The following is a 19,805-nucleotide window of genomic DNA, read 5'->3' on the forward strand; positions in this document are numbered from 1 at the left end:
CCCCCCCCCTTACTGATAATTCATTAAACCGGACCTCAGCAGGCCCTGGAGCCGTGCATCCCATGGTAAATGAAAGACCCTGGAATCATTCAAGAAGATGGCCAGGTACAGGGCTTCAAAGCAGTTGCTCTCAAAGACGTCCTATAAACGGTGTCCATAAAAAGCATCTGTAGAACCGGGGTACAAATTTTTGCTTCTGTGGGTAGCAATATTTTAAACTGCTGTCATATTGGGCTAGAGCAAATATACCGATTATGGTTTCACTGCGATAAAAAGAGCAATATTTTCTCACCAGCTGCTTTACATAGATATTTTAATATATACAACACGGTTCTGTTCTATTTACACATGCAGAGAGTGTGTATACCACTCACTATAAATTACAAATACTGTTCATGCTGTCTCTCAGGAAACGCAGTGCCCATGGGAACATACAGCCGGCTCACCCAGCCGGGGCCTCTCCTGCAGGAGAGCTGTGTCAATCTCAGGCAGAGCGCTTTAGGACCCAAACAGATGCTCAAAACCCTGTCTTCAGTCCTCTTCCCAAACTCCCGGCAGCTAATCTTCACACATTTGGCAGGAGTCTCTGTTATTTTCACTAGGGCGGGCGTTTGATTCTCTCACTTTTGTTTGTTTCCTGAACCCCTCCCCCACCCTCCGTTGTGACCCACAAAGAGCCCTGGTGTGTTTTGAGATGGCTTAGGGTTAAATCAACACGCAAGCTGATACGGTTGTTTATTTGATGTCCGATGCTCCTCCCCTGGGCAGCTTCAGTCCCTCCTCTCTGAGGAGGTGCTGGCACACTGGCCCAGTGTTAGGTCCAAGACTCCATGTCACTTCCAGCAACAGACGTCCCTCTTGTAGAGCCGTCATCCCAGGTCAGGTGCTGCAGTGGACGGCCACGTGTGTCGTTGAAGGGTCCGTGGAAGAGGGTCTGGGGGAGACGAGCACTCTACGACAGGGTCAACCCCCCACACACCTGAACCCCGACCCCCCCTCCCCGTGCGTGGTGCTGATGTCACGGCGTGCTCGCCCTCCTGTTCTGAACAGTACGGCCTGTCAGCGTGTATTCCCCAAGCCTGGGCCCTCACAGAGCCCCGATTCTGCGCCCGCACAACAGCTACCTTCTTCTTCTCATGCTGGTCTCCAGCCGTCCCAGCTCCTCGTAGGACTGGTAGAAGATTTCCAGCTCTCTGGCTCCCCAGCCCCGCCAGACAGCCAGGCACCACTCCATGTTTTCCTTGCGAAAGCCACACACAACAGTGTCCTTTGCGACCAAAGCAGCTTCTACCAGGGTCCTGCAGAAGAGGAAAAAAGAAGTGAGAGCAGAAAACGGGCAGGCTTTAAAACGCAGAAATGACCATGTGCACTCTTCCTAGAAACGTTGAGGCGGTACTTGGAAGCGGCTGCTTCAGGGGGCACTGAGTGCACAAGTTTGCCGTTTACTGGATTTACACAAGTTCACACACAAAGCCCTCGGGTCAGGGCAAGGACGGATCACTGTGCATCACGCTCTATTGGACACTGGGGAAAAACAGGCCAAGGAGAACTTCCTCGCCTCTTATTGTGCTCTGCATTATAAATGACTCTGCTGACTACTGCCAACGGGCAGTTATGGATTCTCCTGGTTGACTGAGAAGCTGAAAGGGACTTTCTGTGCAGAATGACAGTTTGGGCGCATGCAGGCCAGTGAGAAACACCCTGCAGGTCACGTCACAGCTGTCAATGCAAGATGAATGACTCTTCCCTCCATCCAACACATCCTTTGCATTGTAGCTGTTGTTTAACAGCCACTTAATACGATAATTACAAGTGCCAAGTTATAGCATCTGGAAACAATCAGTGTTCAGAGAGTTAAACGGGGACTTCCATATCAAAAGACTTTTGACCTGCCGGGGGCCTGTATTGTATAGATTATTGTATATATTGTATGACTAAAAGCTGTATCCTGTGACACAAGTGATTGGCTAAATCAAGATTTATGAAGGAAACTACCCAACAGTGAGAAAAGCCTGTGACTCAATATGAACTCCGAACAAACGTGCTCTTTGAAGGAGAGCAGCTGTTGGGAAGTGGTAATTACAGAGTGGAGAAATCCATTAACTGTAGGATATTTGTTGGGCTTAAATCAGCAAATTAATATGCACTTCTTTCACCAGATCCAAGATATGGGCAGTAAAATAAAGACATATTGGGAACCTGGTGTAATAAAGTGGGATGGGCTGTTCCTCTGTATACTGAAGTTTACTCAAGCGGACCATTTACAGGACTATGTTTACGGCAAAGAATTCCACTATTACGTTCAATGGATGACTTTTCCCAGAATTCTGTCCATTAATTGAACGACTTTTGAACTTGTTTTAAATGAGACAATGTTTTAAAGGCTTGGGAGTTGGTATTAAATGTTTAATTCTAAACAATGAAGGCACGGCATGAGCTGTGTGGTCGGTTGGCGGTGCGGAGACGGAGATGTTCTCACCCGTACGGGACCAGACCAGGGGGGCTGAGCACCGCGATGACCCGTCCCCTGAGGACCTCATCCTGCTGCCGCAGCTCCACCACCATCATATCACCCCCGCGCCTGGGACGAACACACACACACACACACACACACACACCTTAACATGACCCGTCGGAATAACAGCTAAAATACAGCCCTCAAACTCTCATTATGTAGTTCCTTACTTACGTTTCTGACCATTCTGACCTGCTGTGCGTATCCAGTAAGTGTGACTAGACAGAAATAGGCCTGGGTGACTGGAGGTGTGGATTTAGGCTGTCATTAAGGGTGAGTTTGTGTGACTGGTTTGTAGCCAGCTAGCAATTTTCTGCCCCCGTAACTTTTCCGGAAACATTTCCAACACCTGCATTTGAAGATTTTTTCTGGATGCCCTCCTGACCATTAGGAGCATTGCAGGAATGGTCTTCTGTCATTATTCAGTTTTGTCATTCAATTTAAAAATATGAAACTGTAGATGGTGATTTATGTTAACTGTAGCAATAAAAATATGTTCAATGAATGCGACATTTCAATTCTAACATTTAGAACATTGCTAAAATACCAGTGACAAATACCCTCAATTATATTTGTATCACCAAATATAACCACTTGTTTATGTTGTCAGTAAGTAGCCTGCACCCTGCCTGGGATATTTTTCTGTGACATTGTCAGAACTTAGTTTTATGAAAACCTAAAAAGTTTTACAAATATTTGGGGAAAATGGGCCACATTGCTCCAGGGGGTCTCGATGAAAGCTTCAACAAAATCATTTATTATTTAATTATTATTTACAGTAGGGTGCAAAAGTCTTGAGACCACATAAAAAACCAAGGGTTTTCATGTAATCCTGGAAATAAACGGAAAGTTTCAGGATTTTGAGGAAATTAAAACAAATGAAAGCTTTCGAACTACTTCAAGAACTACTCGAAGACCAAAGAAGAGCACGGAGTGCTGGACAATCCACAATCACCAGACCTCAACCCTGTTGAACATTTATGGGGACACATGAAGACTGACAAAAGCCAAGCATTCAGTAACATCACAAGATGCCCCTGAAATAATCATCAGGTTTTACACAAATTTGTGGAGTCCATGGCAGCTTGAGTGCACGTTACCATTAAAGCAAAAGGTAGAAATGTCATTTTTTAAATGTAATGCTGATAATATAATTAGTAATGAAAAAGAAAAGAATGCACTAGTGGTCTCAGACGTTTGGATATCAAGCCTCCATCAGAAGAAGAAGTAACACAGTACCTGGGGATCCACAGCGTTCCTCTGACTGGCAGCACACTAAGAGCCTGTAGGTGTGCAGGGGTGTGGCCCTGCTGGTTTGTAGGGCTGTGGCTCTGCTGGTCTGTAGGGCTGTGGCCCTGCTGGTCTGTAGGGCTGTGGCCCTGCGTGGTGGGCTCCAGTCCCTCGGGGGGCTCCAGGCCCTCGGCAGGGTCCAGGCCCTCACAGTCGGTGAAGAGGGGCACGCTGCCCGAGCTGGCCAGCGAGCTGAGCGCCCCGGAGCTGGAGCGGTCCAGGTGTCCCAGCCGCTCAGAGGACAGGGACGAGGACGTCATGGAGCAGTAGTCCGTCAGAGAGTCCTGCTGGCGGATGATCTGTGTGCCCGTCTCCTCGCTGTGCAGCACGGTCACCTCCCTGGGGCCGTGCTCCTCCGTGGGGCTGTGCTCCTCCGTGGGGCTGTCCCGCTGTGGGAGGAGGGCCGGGGGAGCCTCTGTCTCTGCAGGCCTCAGGATCGTGAAGGTGTCCCTCAGGGGGTTGGAGTCCCCGCAGCTGTAGCGGGCACACAGCTGGTAGCTGGCCGCGTGGTACATCAGCAGGGTGTTGCTCAGGTCGTCCAGGCACCACACGGCCTCCTCCACCCAGCCGCCGCCCGGGCCGGAGGCCAGGGACACGATGGTGGACGGGTACAGGTAGGGGTCCAGGCGCCGGACGGCCTTCAGGGGCCGGGAGAGGCAGTCGATGACCAGGATCCCAGGCCCGTTGGTGTACCACACCTCAGAGCCGCTGTGCACCAGCACCATACACGTCACCGGGTAGGGCTTCAGCCGCGGGTCTTGGTCCTCCAGGCTGAACACTGACTTGTTGAGCGTGTGGGAGCAGAGGTAGGACTCTCCCTCCAGGGGCATGTCGTTCACCAGCGTGTACACGGCTACCAGCCCGTCCGCCATGCCACAAAACACCATAGGAAGAGTCTGAACACAGACACACAGCTCACTAATCACACATTGCAGGAATATTTTATACATTACAAACAAGCTTTACACAGTGTCCCAGAAGCAAATTGGTCATTTCTTTGCCATTGAAATAGAGCAGGTTTGTATACAACGAGTGAATTAAAATAAATTCAGAAGGGTCTTTGAACGGATAACTGAGACCTGAAATAACCTGAAATAAGAAGAGCAGGAGCACTTAAAGCCCAGAAACACAACACCTTTAAAGAAATGGAGTCACTGAGATTTCAACATCTGGGACTTCCTCAGAGTTAGAAAAGACGGCCGTTTCGTTGTTTCATTAAAGGCGTTGTATTACTGAGCTTCGAGTGTTCCAGATCTCCTTAACCCAAAGGTTAGTCCCTGCACAGTTATCCAGGTAAGGATCCTACAATATGTACCCTGGACTATCCTGGCTGTGAAGCAAATATCTTGCCCTCTTTTATTAGCTGGGCTGAAAAGCATCTGGTGCTATTTGTTTAATTAAATTAACCCGAGTTTGTTGAATATAATTTTTTTCTATCTGCTTACAGTAGGAACCTGCTGTGCTTCTGTGAAACAGATGGTTCTGCTGGCAAAACAGAGCTGCCATCTACTTTTGACACACCGCGAGTGAGACACACACTATAAATAATGAAACATCAAAGTCTCCCTGCAGCCCTAAATGGTGTTTACGGAGGTGCGAGCGATGGCAGCGAGGCAAAGCCATCGGCTGCGTCCGCAATTCAGAGCCCTGGGCCCCTGTTTGGGCAGAGACGCACACCTGGAATCTATAATGGTCATGACAGGGACTTCAAAGCATACAGGGAGGGGGGGGGTTGGTTATTGAGGCAACTTTCCTGTTTAACACAATAAAACTCATTTTCCCACAGTAGTCAGCACGGCTAGCGGTGTTCAAAACCTAATTGCAAGGTGCTGTAACGGTGTCAGCCTATGCTACATTTCCCGGAAAATCAGCTGTTATTTTTCGCAACGAAATACACAACATGTCTGAAACAGTAAGGCCCATAACCCACCGCCAAGAAATGTAATGTAATCAGTGTAGTTGCAGGGTGTAGGACATTCAAATGTTCTCCCTCATCCCCTAATTTCCCAAGCCTCATGTACACATTTCAAGGCAAGCAGGAAGACCTCACCGGTGTTATATTTTACCGTTTTCCACAACACAACAGTCAGCATTCACTTGTGAGGTCATGCAGCCAGAATGTTTTTTTCCTTGGTAACACCAGTGCTGATGTTTGGTTCCAAAAAGCAGTTACCATGGTGTAGAACGAGGATGTAGACTCTGAATTCAGCAGGGGTGTCTCAGATATCAGCATATAGCACACAGTGAGAAACATCAGAGGATTGCGACACTCACATCTTTCTTGGCTGGCACTGTGAATATGCAGGTGACAACAGCGGGGCACGCCAGCTCCTTCTGCGGCTGGCTCAGAGGACACATGTCCTTCAGACTGTAGATGTATATGTGCTGCTCCTATAAAAACAAGATCATTATAATTATCTCTAACATAATTAGCACCTGTCATTTCATAAATATCATGAAATGAAATGGTACAAAGTCATTAAAGGTGGTAGGGTGCAGTCTGCTAACATTCCTGGGTGTTTTGTATGGCATCACTGATTCATCTATGACAAAGATCAAGTACACCCATCAATAAATACTGGAAACAGTCCAAAGATTCTGCATACAATGCTAGACTTTTCATTGTGAAGAATGTTCCAGAAGCTCACCTCAGTTGCTGTCCACAGTGAGTTTTCTACCTTCATCTGACAGCTGAGTTTAGGTCCCGGGCAGGTCATTCGCCTCACTTCCACCTGACCCTTGTCTATGTTCACCACAGTGTAATTCCTACATAACACATAATAACATGAACATCAGCACAAGCAATAACAGCCAGTACATTATTTATTATGACATTAATGTTAACATTTATTAGTAATTAAATATTACTTTATGCCATATTTACACCCCCCCCCAATTTTGGAATGTGCAGTCATATTTGTAGGTTAAGACGTTCTCCATCATTGTAGACCAACGTGCATCCTCTGAAGCATGGACAACTAGCTAGTCTCTGTTTCTAATTCCTCCACAGCCACTGCAGAGGCTGCAGAGCGATTATCTGGTGCTGGCAGACAACAAGAGTTCCAACAACCAATCTGCTAAGCAGATGCCCCCGTTCAGGACTGGCTTACACAGCCAACATTGTAAATGTGATCATTTAACAGTGACATTAAATAAAGGAATAAAGGTTTAATTCCACTATCAAAGAATAACTGCAGCACTAGACACCGGACTAGTTTCAGCTGGATGTAAAACCCTGTGCTCTAACCAGTAAAACACATCATTACATTGCATTACACCTATTGGAAACACTATGAACACATTATTTAAGAGGACAATAAATTATAGATATGTTTTATTTATAGCCCATATGAAAGCAGACATACAATGACGAACATAATACCACAATAACAGAAGAGAAAAAAATCTGTGTTTTATAATGCATTAGGAGGCATTCCCCAAGGAGACTTTTTAAATATATACTATATTTACAGCAAGGTAGATTATTTCAGGTAAGATTGTGATGTAGATCTCACTGAAGCCATGGCCTCCATGCGGTGTGGTACACGTGTAGGCAGACCACAGCCCACCCAGTGAAGACCCCCCCTTTCCATAACCGCACATGCACCACCCCCCACACACCACACCTCCGGTCCCTGAGAGTTTGAGGAGGTCCTGTTGTCACCACACATGCTATCTGTTAACATAAACTTACATCTGCTTTCACTTCCATGTCATCTCTAGATCCTGCGTTCACCTTGGCTTAGAGCATCCCAGCCGCATTGAAAGCTCAAATTCAGATTTTTCCGTTTCTTTTCAATTGTCCTGGAAGCCCTTAAATGTAATAATTAACTGCTAAATTATTTAACTTTTAAATATAAATGTTTTCCCCTCATAATAATATTATTTGCCTTTTTCATCTGTATGGGTGCCACAAACAATGTGTTTGAGAAAAACAGCTTCAAAATTTTGCGTGACAGTTAGGTACGGCTGGGAGACTCCCGACATTGGACTCACCTGCTCTGGGGCTAGAACATTTTATGTATAAACCCTTTAAAACTATATTTGTACTCTGGAAATTTAGATATACAGACCATGAAAGTAAATATATTAACATGTAGCCACGAACGCAGCTGATGTGGTTGTTTGTGACTGGTGAACAAGGAGTTGAGGTGACAAGCTGGCAAGCCTCAACTCCTCCTTGTAGCAAGTTACTTTCACTTTGACATCTTGCATTTAGAAGCTTAAAAACTATATTTTTACTCTCAATTTGGCATTAAGGCATGCACATTTTGAAAGCCAACATATTGTTCTACAAAATGAAGATGAAAGCCTAAAACAGCCAAAAATGCATAAACATCGATTTATGTGAAATTGGCCGTCACGACTGATTATGATAGAACGGGTAACATATGTAATCATAATACATCTAATGGTCCACCTGTCCATTGCATTGACAAATTTCAAAATAACTTCTAACTGTATGCCATTCAATTCAGAAAATTGCACTGCTTGTAGATTTAGGCCAGAAATTGTCCATCTTCAAGATAGTAGAAATATTAGGTTGAATTTGGAGTTTATGATCATCTGCGTACAATGAGATTCCTCCAGGAGACACGCACGCATGCATGCGCACAGGCACACACACTCTACACAGGGGCCCGTTATGAAAGCCACGCCAGAAGAGCCAGATGTTGTCTCCAGGCTGTATCTATGTGACACAGAAAAGCACGTCAGCGGACGGACGTTAGTCCAGGTGGAACGCTGGGGTGTCGTGTTACGCCCAGGCCACCGGGCTGAGCTCAGAGCCCGGGGCAGGCAGCTGGGCCTCAGCTGGGCCTGGGCCTTTCTCATACATTACTGCAGGAGAGGCAATACGTCTAATTACCAGCACCTGCGCCCACAGATAAAAGCTCATTTCATAGCGCTGGTATTATTGCAGGGCCGCTTTACAGTACACAGCGGCGGTGCTCAACCAAAACAGCAATTACCCACCCCACCTGGGAGCAATCGTGGGAGATGTGCTTTTCTCTCTCACACATCTCTCAAGAGTCACCCATGCATAACCATTACAATTTCAACCGCTCATACATACACGACATACACTCCCCGCCAGAATATGCATGCATTCACACCCACTTCAGCACTTTCCCCGCATACTGTAAAAGACCTGATTGCATTTACATTTAATTTGCCCGCCACATTAAGAGGTGCTCGGACAAAGAAGCGGCCCCGTCGTCGATTGAAAAGGAGTCCCTGGGCGGTCAGGAAGGACGGACGTCTGGCTTAATAACGGGAAAGGACGCAGCTGCGGCGGGCGGGGTACCTGTGCTCTTTCTCCCCGTCCCAGAAGACGGCGCTGTGGCCCTGCTGCGAGGACAGGAAGAGCTGGCTGTGCTGCTCGCAGGGAAGCAGGTACCTGAAGCAGGCGAAGCTGGGCTCCTGCATGAGACGCAGCAGCGGCATAGCCAGGGGGCGCTGTCACAGGGAGGCAGGGGTCAGAGCAGCAATACGCTCCTGTCCAGCCTTAAGCAGTCGCTGTGCCTAACTGTAACTTTTATACACAGAGTATGTCAGAGGGAGGCTGAGCTATACGTCTCAGGGAGCTTTTACATCTGCTTCAACTTCTTCAAACTGAATTCCTCTAAATTATGTAACAGACCATCTGTCTGACAGAGAGCGGCACACTCGTATCTCATTCCAAAACTTTGGCTTGTATCTGGTGCTCTAAATGCGTCAACTGTAAAATACAGGCCACATAAAATTATAATTTGTGTTAGAAATTTGAATAATGTGCGGTTCAGATATAGTGGGGATATCAATTAATATGTTGAAGTTTAAGAATAAATGTATAATCTTTAAGGATTGTTAATACAGGCGCAACAGCCAAATCCCCATGAATTTAAACTACTTTGAAGATGGGGTGACATATTTTTAGATATATTATTATCTGCATGTCCATGCACTTGTGGATGTTTATGGCAATGAATACCAGTTATTCTGATATGAAATGATCATGTTGGCAGCAGGCTTAAAGTATGAGCCAGTTTGTTACAAATATAATCATGCTGACATTACCAGACTTAACAAAATTTTATCAAACTAAAGATCTAACAATCAGGCAGACATTTTACAATGCACATTCTATATCTGAGCAATCGCTCATGTCTTTTCAAGGGCAGGAGAACATTTTGAGTTTTCCATTTCTTGAATGAAAATTTCAGATTTGCGAAAGCTGCATGCCTTGTGAAATCTGATTATATATAAAGTAGCGCTGGGGGCGAAAGCCTGATGCTGCCACATAACGGCCACCAGGGCGACGATCCTCACCTTCTCCGGTTTGGTGTCCCAGCACTCTATCATCAGGCTGTGCAGGCAGTAGAACTGCACCTCCTCCAGGCTGCCCAGCACAGGACGGATGCCCTTGGACAGCTTTTTGGAGATCTGGAGCTGGTGATGTCCCAGGACCGGCCGGCGGCCGGACAGGAGCTCGTACAGAACCATGCCGTAGGAGAACATGTCCACCTGCAGGACACAGAGGGCAGCCGGGTCAGTCCAATTACAGAGCACTCAGACTGCTGTCGCAGACCGCAGCAGCGTGGGTGATGTCCGATACAACCCCATACATCCAGCACAGGAACAGGAGCTTCGCTCCTCATGAAGCCAGAGCGTATGCAAACTTTAAACACGTTTATGAATCTGTATCCCCCTGTGAATAGAGCTGAAACCGGCACACACACACGTATTCACAGGCTGGTTTACTGCTGCTTGCAGGGAGGAAGGAGCAGAAACACACTTCTCATGCCAGCCATAGGTTTACATAGTACGTTGTAGATGACATCATTGCGTAAACGCTGGAAACATGCAGGAAGGGTTCAGTTGGGGAGTCTGAGCGGATTGGTGAGAAAGGTCCCTGAGCATTTACTTTCCGCGAGGAAGCGTCCGGGCATGTCTCCAAACCCTGCGATGGATAATGTAGAGTTATACATACACTATATTTAGATTATGGTCCAATTACAGCAGAGAGAGAACAACGGAGACGGAAAAATCGATAGATGCAGCATTACTCTTTAATCAGGGGGAGGGAGTGCCTTACTGAGCTCTGCTTTCTCTTTGAGCGTTTCCCCGCAGAGGCAATATGCTGAGGAAGATTTAAACCCCTGTAAAATACACGCCGGGAGTCGCTCTCTGGGGAGGCAGGCAAGCTGGGTTTATTAAACTCAGGACATAAAAAGGGCAGGAGTATAATGAACGCAGTGCTAGAGAGGGACGGAGTGGGGGAGGAGAGGAGAGGAGAAGGGAAGGGAGAGAGAGAGAGACATTGGAGAGGCTCCATACACCCTTCTCATTTCTACAGCTCAAAGACATTGAGCCTGCACGACACTGCATCTGTGAGAGTGCAGACTGTTAGATATGAGGGTGCACTTTGAAGTATATCTCTCTAATCTCCTCTCAAATGCCACTTAAGGCATGCCAGTTCTCTCTAGTGCTTTCTGTTAAAATGATGACTTAACTTTTGTTTCTAATTGGAGCTTGGAGTTTTTTTTTTTTAACAATAGGCCTTTTCTATTTGAAAATGAATCCTGGGAAAAGAGTTTGTGCCACACCACACACAACCAGGGATCATCAAATCTGGCCCTCAAATCCAAACTGAATTCTTGGCCCTCGAGGACTATGATTTGATAAACCCTGCTGTATACAGACGTTATAAATTAATCAGCAGTGAGCATGTCCGTCCAAATGCTCACTTTGAGCACCTTCTCACACAGAAAATAAAACCTGCATCTGAAATAGATCTCCGGTACCTTCTCATCATACACGATGCCCGGCTTGATTTCGGGGGCCTGGTACCCCGGCGTGCCCTCCACACCCAGCGCCCCCTCGTGGAAGGACTGCCGGGAGATGCCGTAGTCGGAGAGCTTGATGTTGAGCGGATCGCACACCTCCAGGGACCAGACCAGGATGTTGTCGGACTTGAGGTCACAGAAGATGATGTTCTTCCTGTGCAGATAGGCCAGGCCTGCTGCAATCTGATAGGCTGCCCTGAAGGTCAGCATGTGGCCCAGTGGCATGTACTGAGCCCCTGTGGGCAGAGATTGACCAGAAGCCTGTGTCAGGTGATGAACAGAGGCAGCATACACATGAACCCCATTTTAATATTATTAATTCAAATATGAAACCAGTACACTGCAAAAAGTCACTGTCCTTACAAGCATTTTAGTCCTGTAATAGATCTTTTTTTTCCTCTCAAGTTGAAAATATTAGCTTGATTTAAGCTAATGTTTGCTTGACAAGTGAAATTTTCATATTCCACTGGCCAAACTTGAGATGAGATTTGCTTGACAATTTAAATTCACTTATTCCATTGGCAAGTCTTGAAATGAGTCAAACTGTCTTACCTCATTGCTAATATTTTCATCTTATTTAGCAAAAAAGCATAAGAAGCAAGTCTTCATTTTGAGGTTTTTTTGCAGTGTAATATCAGCAGTCAAAAGACCAATTTGACAGAACTGTGCAGATGGTTTGGAAGTATACAGTATAATAATACCACACAATGAGAGGATCGTGCTCAGCAAGGAAAGCCCTGATGTGGTGATATGACCTATGTATGTGTGTGCATGTGTGTGTGTGGGTATGTGTGTGTGCATGTATGTATACATGTGTGTGTGCGTATGGGTATATGTGTGTGTGTATGTGTGCATGTGCCTGTATCTGTGTGTGTGTGTGTGTGAGTATGCGTTGGATAAGAAGCAGCAGTAAAGATGTTCTGGAAAAGCAGTTAGTCTATGTAATGTGATATAAGAGGGGAGTGTCTGTGTGTGCGTGTGTGCGTGTGTGTGTGTGCATGTGTGTGCGCATGTGTGTGTGTATGCATGTGTGTGTGTGTGCGTGTGTATGCATGTGTGTGCATACGTATGTGTGTATGTGTGTGTGTGTGTGTGTATGCATGTGTGTGCATGCGTATGTGTGTATGTGTGTGTGTGCATGTGTGTGTGCGCATGTGTATGTGTGTGTGTGTGTGCATGTATGTGTGTGTGTGCATGTGTGTGTGTGTGCGCATGTGTGTGTGTATGCATGTGTGTGTGTGTGTGTGTGCGTGTGTATGCATGTGTTTGCATACGTATGTGTGTGTGTGTGTATGCATGTGTGTGCATGCGTATGTGTGTATGTGTGTGTGTGCATGTGTGTGTGTGTGCGCATGTGTATGTGTGTGTGTGTATGTGTGTGTGCGTGTACGTGTGGCGCGCGCTCTGATATAAGGAGTGATATAACATGTGCAGCATCTGGCGAATGAGGCCTTTGAGCACACTTAAGGGCGTTAGCGCGCGTGTGGAAGGCCTACCCTTGGCGCGCTCCTCCAGCACGGTGTTGAGGCTGCCCAGGGGGGCCAGCTGCAGGGCGAAGCAGAGCGGGTGGATGCTGATGCCCAGCAGGGCCACGATGCAGGGGTGCTGCAGGGAGTGCAGCATGCTCGCCTCCTGCCGAAACTCGCTGAAGTTCCTGCTGGCGTCCATCGACTGCAAGTGCTTGACCATGGTGTCTGCACAGGGAAACGGTGACCACACCACAGTGACTTCACTTCTGTCTAATTACACGCTAGGGGTACACAGCGGCTAAACCCCTCTTTACTGATAAATTACATGCCCGTCTCGCCAACTTTAAAATACATCCAGCCACGGGTACCCTCAGGGGAGAGCGGGTTCAATGAATAGAAGGGAAAATCGGGCTCATGGATGGACTGATCCTTGCGGAGAGGGCTGAGGAACGGAGGAAAACCCACTCCAGTCTCCAGCGTGGAATAAAAACAATCACCAGTGAAGCTGGGCAGATTTACAGTTTGAGCGACTTTAATGACCAGGGTTTGTAAAAGGTGTTTTACCACGCTACTGGTGGTTCCTGTTGCAGCAGTAATCCTTAATAAGAGGCATTGTGTTTCTGTCAGGCTGCACAAAAATGGCATGCTGTTGTCAAGAAGCACGTCACATTGTGCTGCTCTTGTATAATAAATGCTTATAATTACATCCACACAGAAGCTGTTCGAGCTGGGCTGGCCTGATCGTCACCTTGGGCTGGGACCCAAAGGGTTAACACATGAGGCTCCTGTGGTCTGTGTCACATATCTGTTCTTATGTATACACCTATTCTACAGTATACCCACATGAGAACTGGCCCAAATAGAAAAGTTTTTGACCCCTGAGCTTCTCACCGTAAATCTTTTCACTTTAAGTGGGGTCAAAGAGCAGAGGTCCCAACATAAGGTCTGCCTAGTGTTGCTTTAGTAGTCAATCATAGTGCCCTAACAAGTACCCTTCTGGACTTGGTTACATTCTACAACTACAGTCGTACCTGAGAGAATACCCAAGCTAAACCTCATTATTCACTTACAGACGTGAAACCTCACAAAAACAATGGCTTGCACGGCATATTTAAAAGATATTTCTTCATGAGCATGCTGGTTGTGTGTACAAACTCAACAGTCTCAGCTTCCCCACAGACGAGCATTGACAGTTTCTCCCTGTCTCACTGCACCAGTGAATACAAAACAAAAGCAAAAACGTGCGTCACTGAAGCAACTTTGAGAGTTCACCTTCAGGTCAAACAAGGTTTCTGTGACTCTTCCATGTTGTCAGAAGAAAAGGTTAAATAAAAGCTTACGTATACAGCACTTTCTGCACCCACCATCTAAACCAACTTGGCTGCTTGCTGTCGTTATTGTACAAGGTCGGTACATCAGACAGTTGACATAAGGCACAGCGTTCCAGACACAACACAGCAAGGGTAGCTTAAATGGGAGCCCTGCTTGGCAGGATGGTAGGCTTTCTGAATTTTATGAACTTTGTAATTTGCATAAAGTTTGCCACTCTGCTAACATTGTGTGTGCTGTGGATTGTGTGTGGGTGGTAGCATTGGCCACAAAAACTGCCGTCTAGACAATTACAATGGAAATTCCATATTTATCTGACAGTATGCAGTGTTCAATGTGAGCCAGTGATCAAAAAGTGCTGCGTCAGCCATAATTCCACTGAGACCACTCATAATGTGGCATGAAAGCAGCTTATGTTTATCCAAAAACAGAATTTTACAAACTAGAGAAAAAGTGCTTCATAGCAGCGAGAATCTAAAAGCAGAAGGCACAGTGAATATTTTTGACATTGAGCAATATATTAAATCGTACTTATCTTCAAATTCTGCAAACGTTGCACTGTCGTTAAAATTGTCTGGAAGTTTTTGTCTGTGCTGCAGTTTTGAGTGACCTTTCATGTGACCCCACATTGACACAGTGCAGATAATAAACAACAGAATAACAGCAGGAAGAAAACAGGGGAATGAGAGACTCAGGAGCGGAGTTACGGTTTAGAACAAAAGAGAGATTACACTGAGAAAAGTGTGGAACAGTCTGGGGAATCATTAGACACACTGGGTGGGAGTGGCGGTAGCCGCTAACACTGGCTAGGCTAATTAGAAAATGGAGTGGCAGCCTGATGAATAATGCGTGTCATAACTGGAACAGATCACTGATCACTGCCAAGGTCACCAGCAGTGCAGAGATGTGACCAGACAGGAAGGGAGGGAGTGAGGGGGGGGAGAGAGAGAGAGAGAGAGAGAGAGGGAGAGAGAGAGAGAGAGAGAGAGAGAGGGAGAGAGAGAGAGAGAGAGAGAGAGAGAGAGAGAAATTTGAAATAGAAGAAGAGAGCTAGACAAGCTGAGGGTTGTGGGTGAGTCGGCAGAGTGTAAGAGCCAGATAGATAATGAAAGGTGACAGAGGGAAAAGAAAAAGTGGGAGAAAAGAAAGAGAGAGGGGGTAAGAAAGCAAAATAATGAAAGGGAAAGACAGAGACATGAATAAAAGTAAAAGAAAGTCAGGGGAAAGCTCAGAGCTGGGAGGGGGAGAGAGTGGAGGTGGAGATAGACAGTAACAGCAAAGGAATGGGGGATGGAGAGAACGAGGTAGAAAGACACAGAAAGAGAGAGACAGGATCTGTGCTCGGCTGTAAGTGCTCATTACAGTAAATTTGGAAGGACGGCAGGGGCCTACCCCCAGTGAGCAGGCGGCTTACTTCAGGGTGACCGTGAGCAGAAGTGATGAGGCTGCCATCCACACCTCGTCTCTGAAAGCTCCAGCAAGGGGCCAAGCGCTAGCCGTATGCGGGCTAGTGCAGCTAGTGCTACCGCTAACGCTAACGGCTCGTACAGCTAGCGCTACCGATAATGGCTCGTACGGCCAGCATAACGCTAACGACGCGTACGCCTAGCACTGATGGCTCATATAGCTAACATAGCGCTAATGGCGTGTACGGCTATCGCTAACGGCTCATACGGCTAGCTTAACGCTAGCGGCGTGTACCTGTGCCGCAGCCCAGTGACTTCTGCCGGCACTTCTTGAAGTGGAAGCGCTTGACGGCCACGGGGAGGCCCCTGTACTTGGCCCTGTAGATGACGGTGCCGCTGCCACCCTGGCCCAGGACGTCCCTCTCCTCCTCACCGCACTCCAGCTGGCCCTCCTCCAGAAACAGCCTGGAACCAGGCAGAGCAGGGTCACACACCTCACCTGTCCCCCCCCTCAAACAAACCGCCCTTTCATCCCCCGGCTGGCTCCTCCACATGTGCGCCTCGGAGCTTTTAGGAATTACATTCGTCATCCATTATCATCCCCCTCCAGGGAGGCGGACCGCCCGCTCCCTTTGATACAGGCTTTCATACAGACAGGGAAAATAATCACACTGCTCCAAGGAGTTAGCTGCTTCCGGACAAAAAGAATGGGGTCCGGCCAGAAAAACTAGCTTCATGTAGTTTTAAGCTTAATGCTGAAACTCTGACTGTCTTCCTCATCAGGCTCGTATGTATGGAATATACAAGGGGATTACAATCTTCCACTGATAAATATTGTACATATGGTTGGACATGCATTTACTTTGTAATCTTCATACTGCAGTTGTGGCGTCCACAATAACTACTTAGCAAAGGTTTCCTCCATTCCTTAGAATTACAGAATGTTTGTGTGGTTGCATAAATATTCTCTGCAACTGTTAGCTGGAAATACAATTGTTGATCCTTCGCTGGAAATACTAAACCACCCCGCGGTGTTTCATCATAATCTTTCTGTGTAAGTCTTTTCGCTGTGAAAATGAGACACACAGGGGTTGAAGGCTGAATGCACAGCACACATTCCAGAATGACATCAAAGAAAGCCATCCAGCACTATGCATGTCACATTCTGATCCTGGATGCATTTGTTCACTTTTTCTTTACGACCTTTAAGTGAGATTATAGGGATGATGTACTTTTTCACCAGTGCCCTTGTTTTCAACACAGAATCCATCACAGCTGATCAGTTAGAATAAGAACAGAATCACTTTGTAAAATAGCTGCAACAAAGTGGATGAGGAAAGTTGGGTATACGATCAGCCCAGTAAAAACATTCCATTGAAAGTATGCATAAATCCGCTTGACATCCGCTAGCATATGTGTACACATGTATGTGGACACATAGCCCATAAAACCTTACACATTGTACACTACTTTTGGGAATGATAAATTCTTAACTGTGAATGTCTGTAGATATTAATAAAGAAATTATATCAGAATAAGAGCAGATGGAAAGGGTATGTTGGGAAGCTGCTGGGGTGAAGAGGCTGATTCTACTGTGTAACCACTGTGAGGGTGAGGGCACACTGTGTGGGGAGGCTAGTAGGTGTCAGTGTGAAAGGGTGAGAGGTGTCAGTGTGAAAGGGTGAGAGGTGTCAGTATGACTGGGTGAGAGGTGTCAGTGTGACTGAGTGAGTGGGTTTCAGTGTGACTGGATGAGAGGTGTCAGTGAGAAAGGGTGAGGTGTCAGTGTGTCAGTGTGACTGGGTGAGAGGTGTCAATGTGACCGGGTGAGAGGTGTCAGTGTGACTGGGTTTCAGTGTGACTGGGTGAGAGGTGTCAGTGTGACTGGGTGAGAGGTGTCAGTGTGACTGAGTGAGTGGCTAAGGGTGAGTAAGAAAGGGAGAGAGGGTGTATAAGAGTGAGAAGGTGAGAGATTACCGTGCTGGGAAGTCGGTCATGAAGATCTCAGGAACCAGCTCCTGCAGGGGCACAGGGCGCTCGGGGTGGTTGGGACAGATCACGTGGTCTTTCTCCACGGCGGCGATGACGCAGTGCTCCATGTTAAAGTAATGCACAGGGCTGAGGCTGGGGTTGGGGTTGGGGTTGGGGTTGGGGTTGGGGTGGGCTGAGAGATCCTCACCCCTCTGCTCAGCTATGGCGGTGCAGTCAGGACACGGGGCGTACTGCTCTATGAGCGGAGTACCGTCACTCTCGCTGGCTGTCAGGGCTAAACACAAACAGCCATGGCACACAGCTCACTACAAACCGCACAAAGAAATCAACTGACTGTGTTATGCTATAGACATCAAAAACAAAGTAATTCATATAGAGAATAGTGAGATAGGAGATTGAGTGTTTTTTTAACAGAAACTCAAGAGCAGCCGGTGTACCGTCAGGCTCCGACGCCTGATTAATCTGCAGTGACAATGCATCGGGATGAGTGGTGACAAAGCTGGGCTAACGAACACTCTGTTTCCATTGAGGAGAACACGGCTATGACTCAGCCTTATTAAGCTCTTTCACACCCCTGTGTGGGCGGGGGGGGACAGCGGTGTGTTGCCACACCTGCCGGAGTGCGTGATACGGCTTGACTCGCGGGGCAAAAGAAAACATTCACATACTTTGGAGTCATGTAGCAGACAAAAGAAACGCGTTCGGTACTTCCAGTCTCTAAACAAGACGGAAAAAAGAGGAGTGAGAATGCAGGCGTCTTCCGGAATGCAAAGTGGGAGTGGAGATAGTGAGATAATGAGCCGGGACTCTCACCAGGAAACCACTGCTCTATCAGGGAGTTGACGTGATCGGTGATGAAGGCCATGGCAGAGAAGTCTCGCATCTCTGACTGACAGATGATCTTGATGCCTCCGCTCTTCTTCCTCTTCCAGTTGACGTCAGAGGACTCCACGCTATGGGAGAGAGCGAGAGTGGGGTTCACCAAGCGGCAGTAATCTCCCCGGCAACCAGCACTGTGTGGAGTTCACACACATTACCCCACATTTATGCCTCTGCACACTCCTAATGTTAAATAAAATATCTGCAATTCTGGCTGTGATCGGCCATCAGACGCAGAAGAGATGTGGCTGCTGTCTACCCGTTTGCACTCTCCTGCTGTCAAATCACACCCGTCTCATCCCTTAAATTTCCTCCTTCTTTATATTCACGGGCTGCTTTTTGCCAGATGATGATATGCTAATAAGCAAAGTCACAGAGCGGTTGATGAAGCTGCCTTCTATTTACTCAGACTAATAAGGGCTTAATTGCACTCATACTCATACCATGCCACATTCGATGCTTTTATCTGCCACAAAGAATCTGAGTTTGGAGAACATACATGTTCTAAAAGGTCAGAACAACTGTACTGACAATGAATCTTTTGGCAAATATGTAGAGTGTGTGTGGGATGCTGCCTCTGCATTATATGAAGTATAAGTGTGACACAGGGTGACAGTAGCCCAGGTTTTACCTGAGGAACCCCCCATCAAATGTGACCAGCAGCCCCTCCTTCCAGTAGATGGTCTGGCTGCGTCGGACCCGGAACGTGCTGCAGCGGTTCCTCTGCTGGTTCCCGTTCCCGGCGAAGCTGTAAATGACCGTGCTGCGGTTCCGCAGGCTCTTGGCGTTATTTCTCGTCTCAAAAGACTGAAACCAGAAGAGAAAAATCAAACAGTCTTAATCCCCTAAACATCCCTATTCACCATTAGTTCTAAGTTAAACAAAATCACTTCCAGTAATGAAACTGCCAAGGGGCCAGTGTTTGCTTTGCTCTCTCCTTGTTTTCCTTGAGTCTGCGGTCGGGATTTCACTGCAATTTGTCCTTAAATATGACTTGCACACATACACACACATCACCAAAATTAACTCACCAAACTGTGTTTGCAAAGCGGAAAATGAATGATTGCATTTTATTGTGACTCAGATTTAAGGACAGAAG

The 19,805-nt window shown here is 46.9% G+C and overlaps 1 protein-coding gene across 5 annotated transcripts in view; it reads right to left on the minus strand.

Annotated features, from left to right (window-relative positions):
* Positions 1-296: 296 nt before the first annotated feature.
* lrrk1 (leucine-rich repeat kinase 1) overlaps positions 297-19,805 on the minus strand; it is a 48,502-nt gene continuing 28,993 nt past the window's right edge. For all 5 annotated transcript variants that reach the window (XM_061246218.1, XM_061246217.1, XM_061246219.1 and 2 more), the window contains 13 exons: positions 19,338-19,513; positions 18,641-18,780; positions 17,813-18,101; positions 16,131-16,300; positions 13,128-13,325; positions 11,590-11,867; positions 10,115-10,309; positions 9,111-9,262; positions 6,454-6,571; positions 6,080-6,196; positions 3,755-4,701; positions 2,480-2,581; positions 297-1,298 (listed from right to left, as the gene is read on the minus strand). In XM_061246218.1, the coding sequence (XP_061102202.1) occupies positions 1,121-1,298; positions 2,480-2,581; positions 3,755-4,701; positions 6,080-6,196; positions 6,454-6,571; positions 9,111-9,262; positions 10,115-10,309; positions 11,590-11,867; positions 13,128-13,325; positions 16,131-16,300; positions 17,813-18,101; positions 18,641-18,780; positions 19,338-19,513 (3,060 nt within the window). In that variant the 3' untranslated portion in view covers positions 297-1,120. The remainder of the gene's footprint in view (positions 1,299-2,479; positions 2,582-3,754; positions 4,702-6,079; positions 6,197-6,453; positions 6,572-9,110; positions 9,263-10,114; positions 10,310-11,589; positions 11,868-13,127; positions 13,326-16,130; positions 16,301-17,812; positions 18,102-18,640; positions 18,781-19,337; positions 19,514-19,805) is intronic.

Source organism: Conger conger, chromosome 6, assembly GCF_963514075.1.
Source record: "Conger conger chromosome 6, fConCon1.1, whole genome shotgun sequence".
NCBI lineage: Eukaryota > Metazoa > Chordata > Actinopteri > Anguilliformes > Congridae > Conger > Conger conger.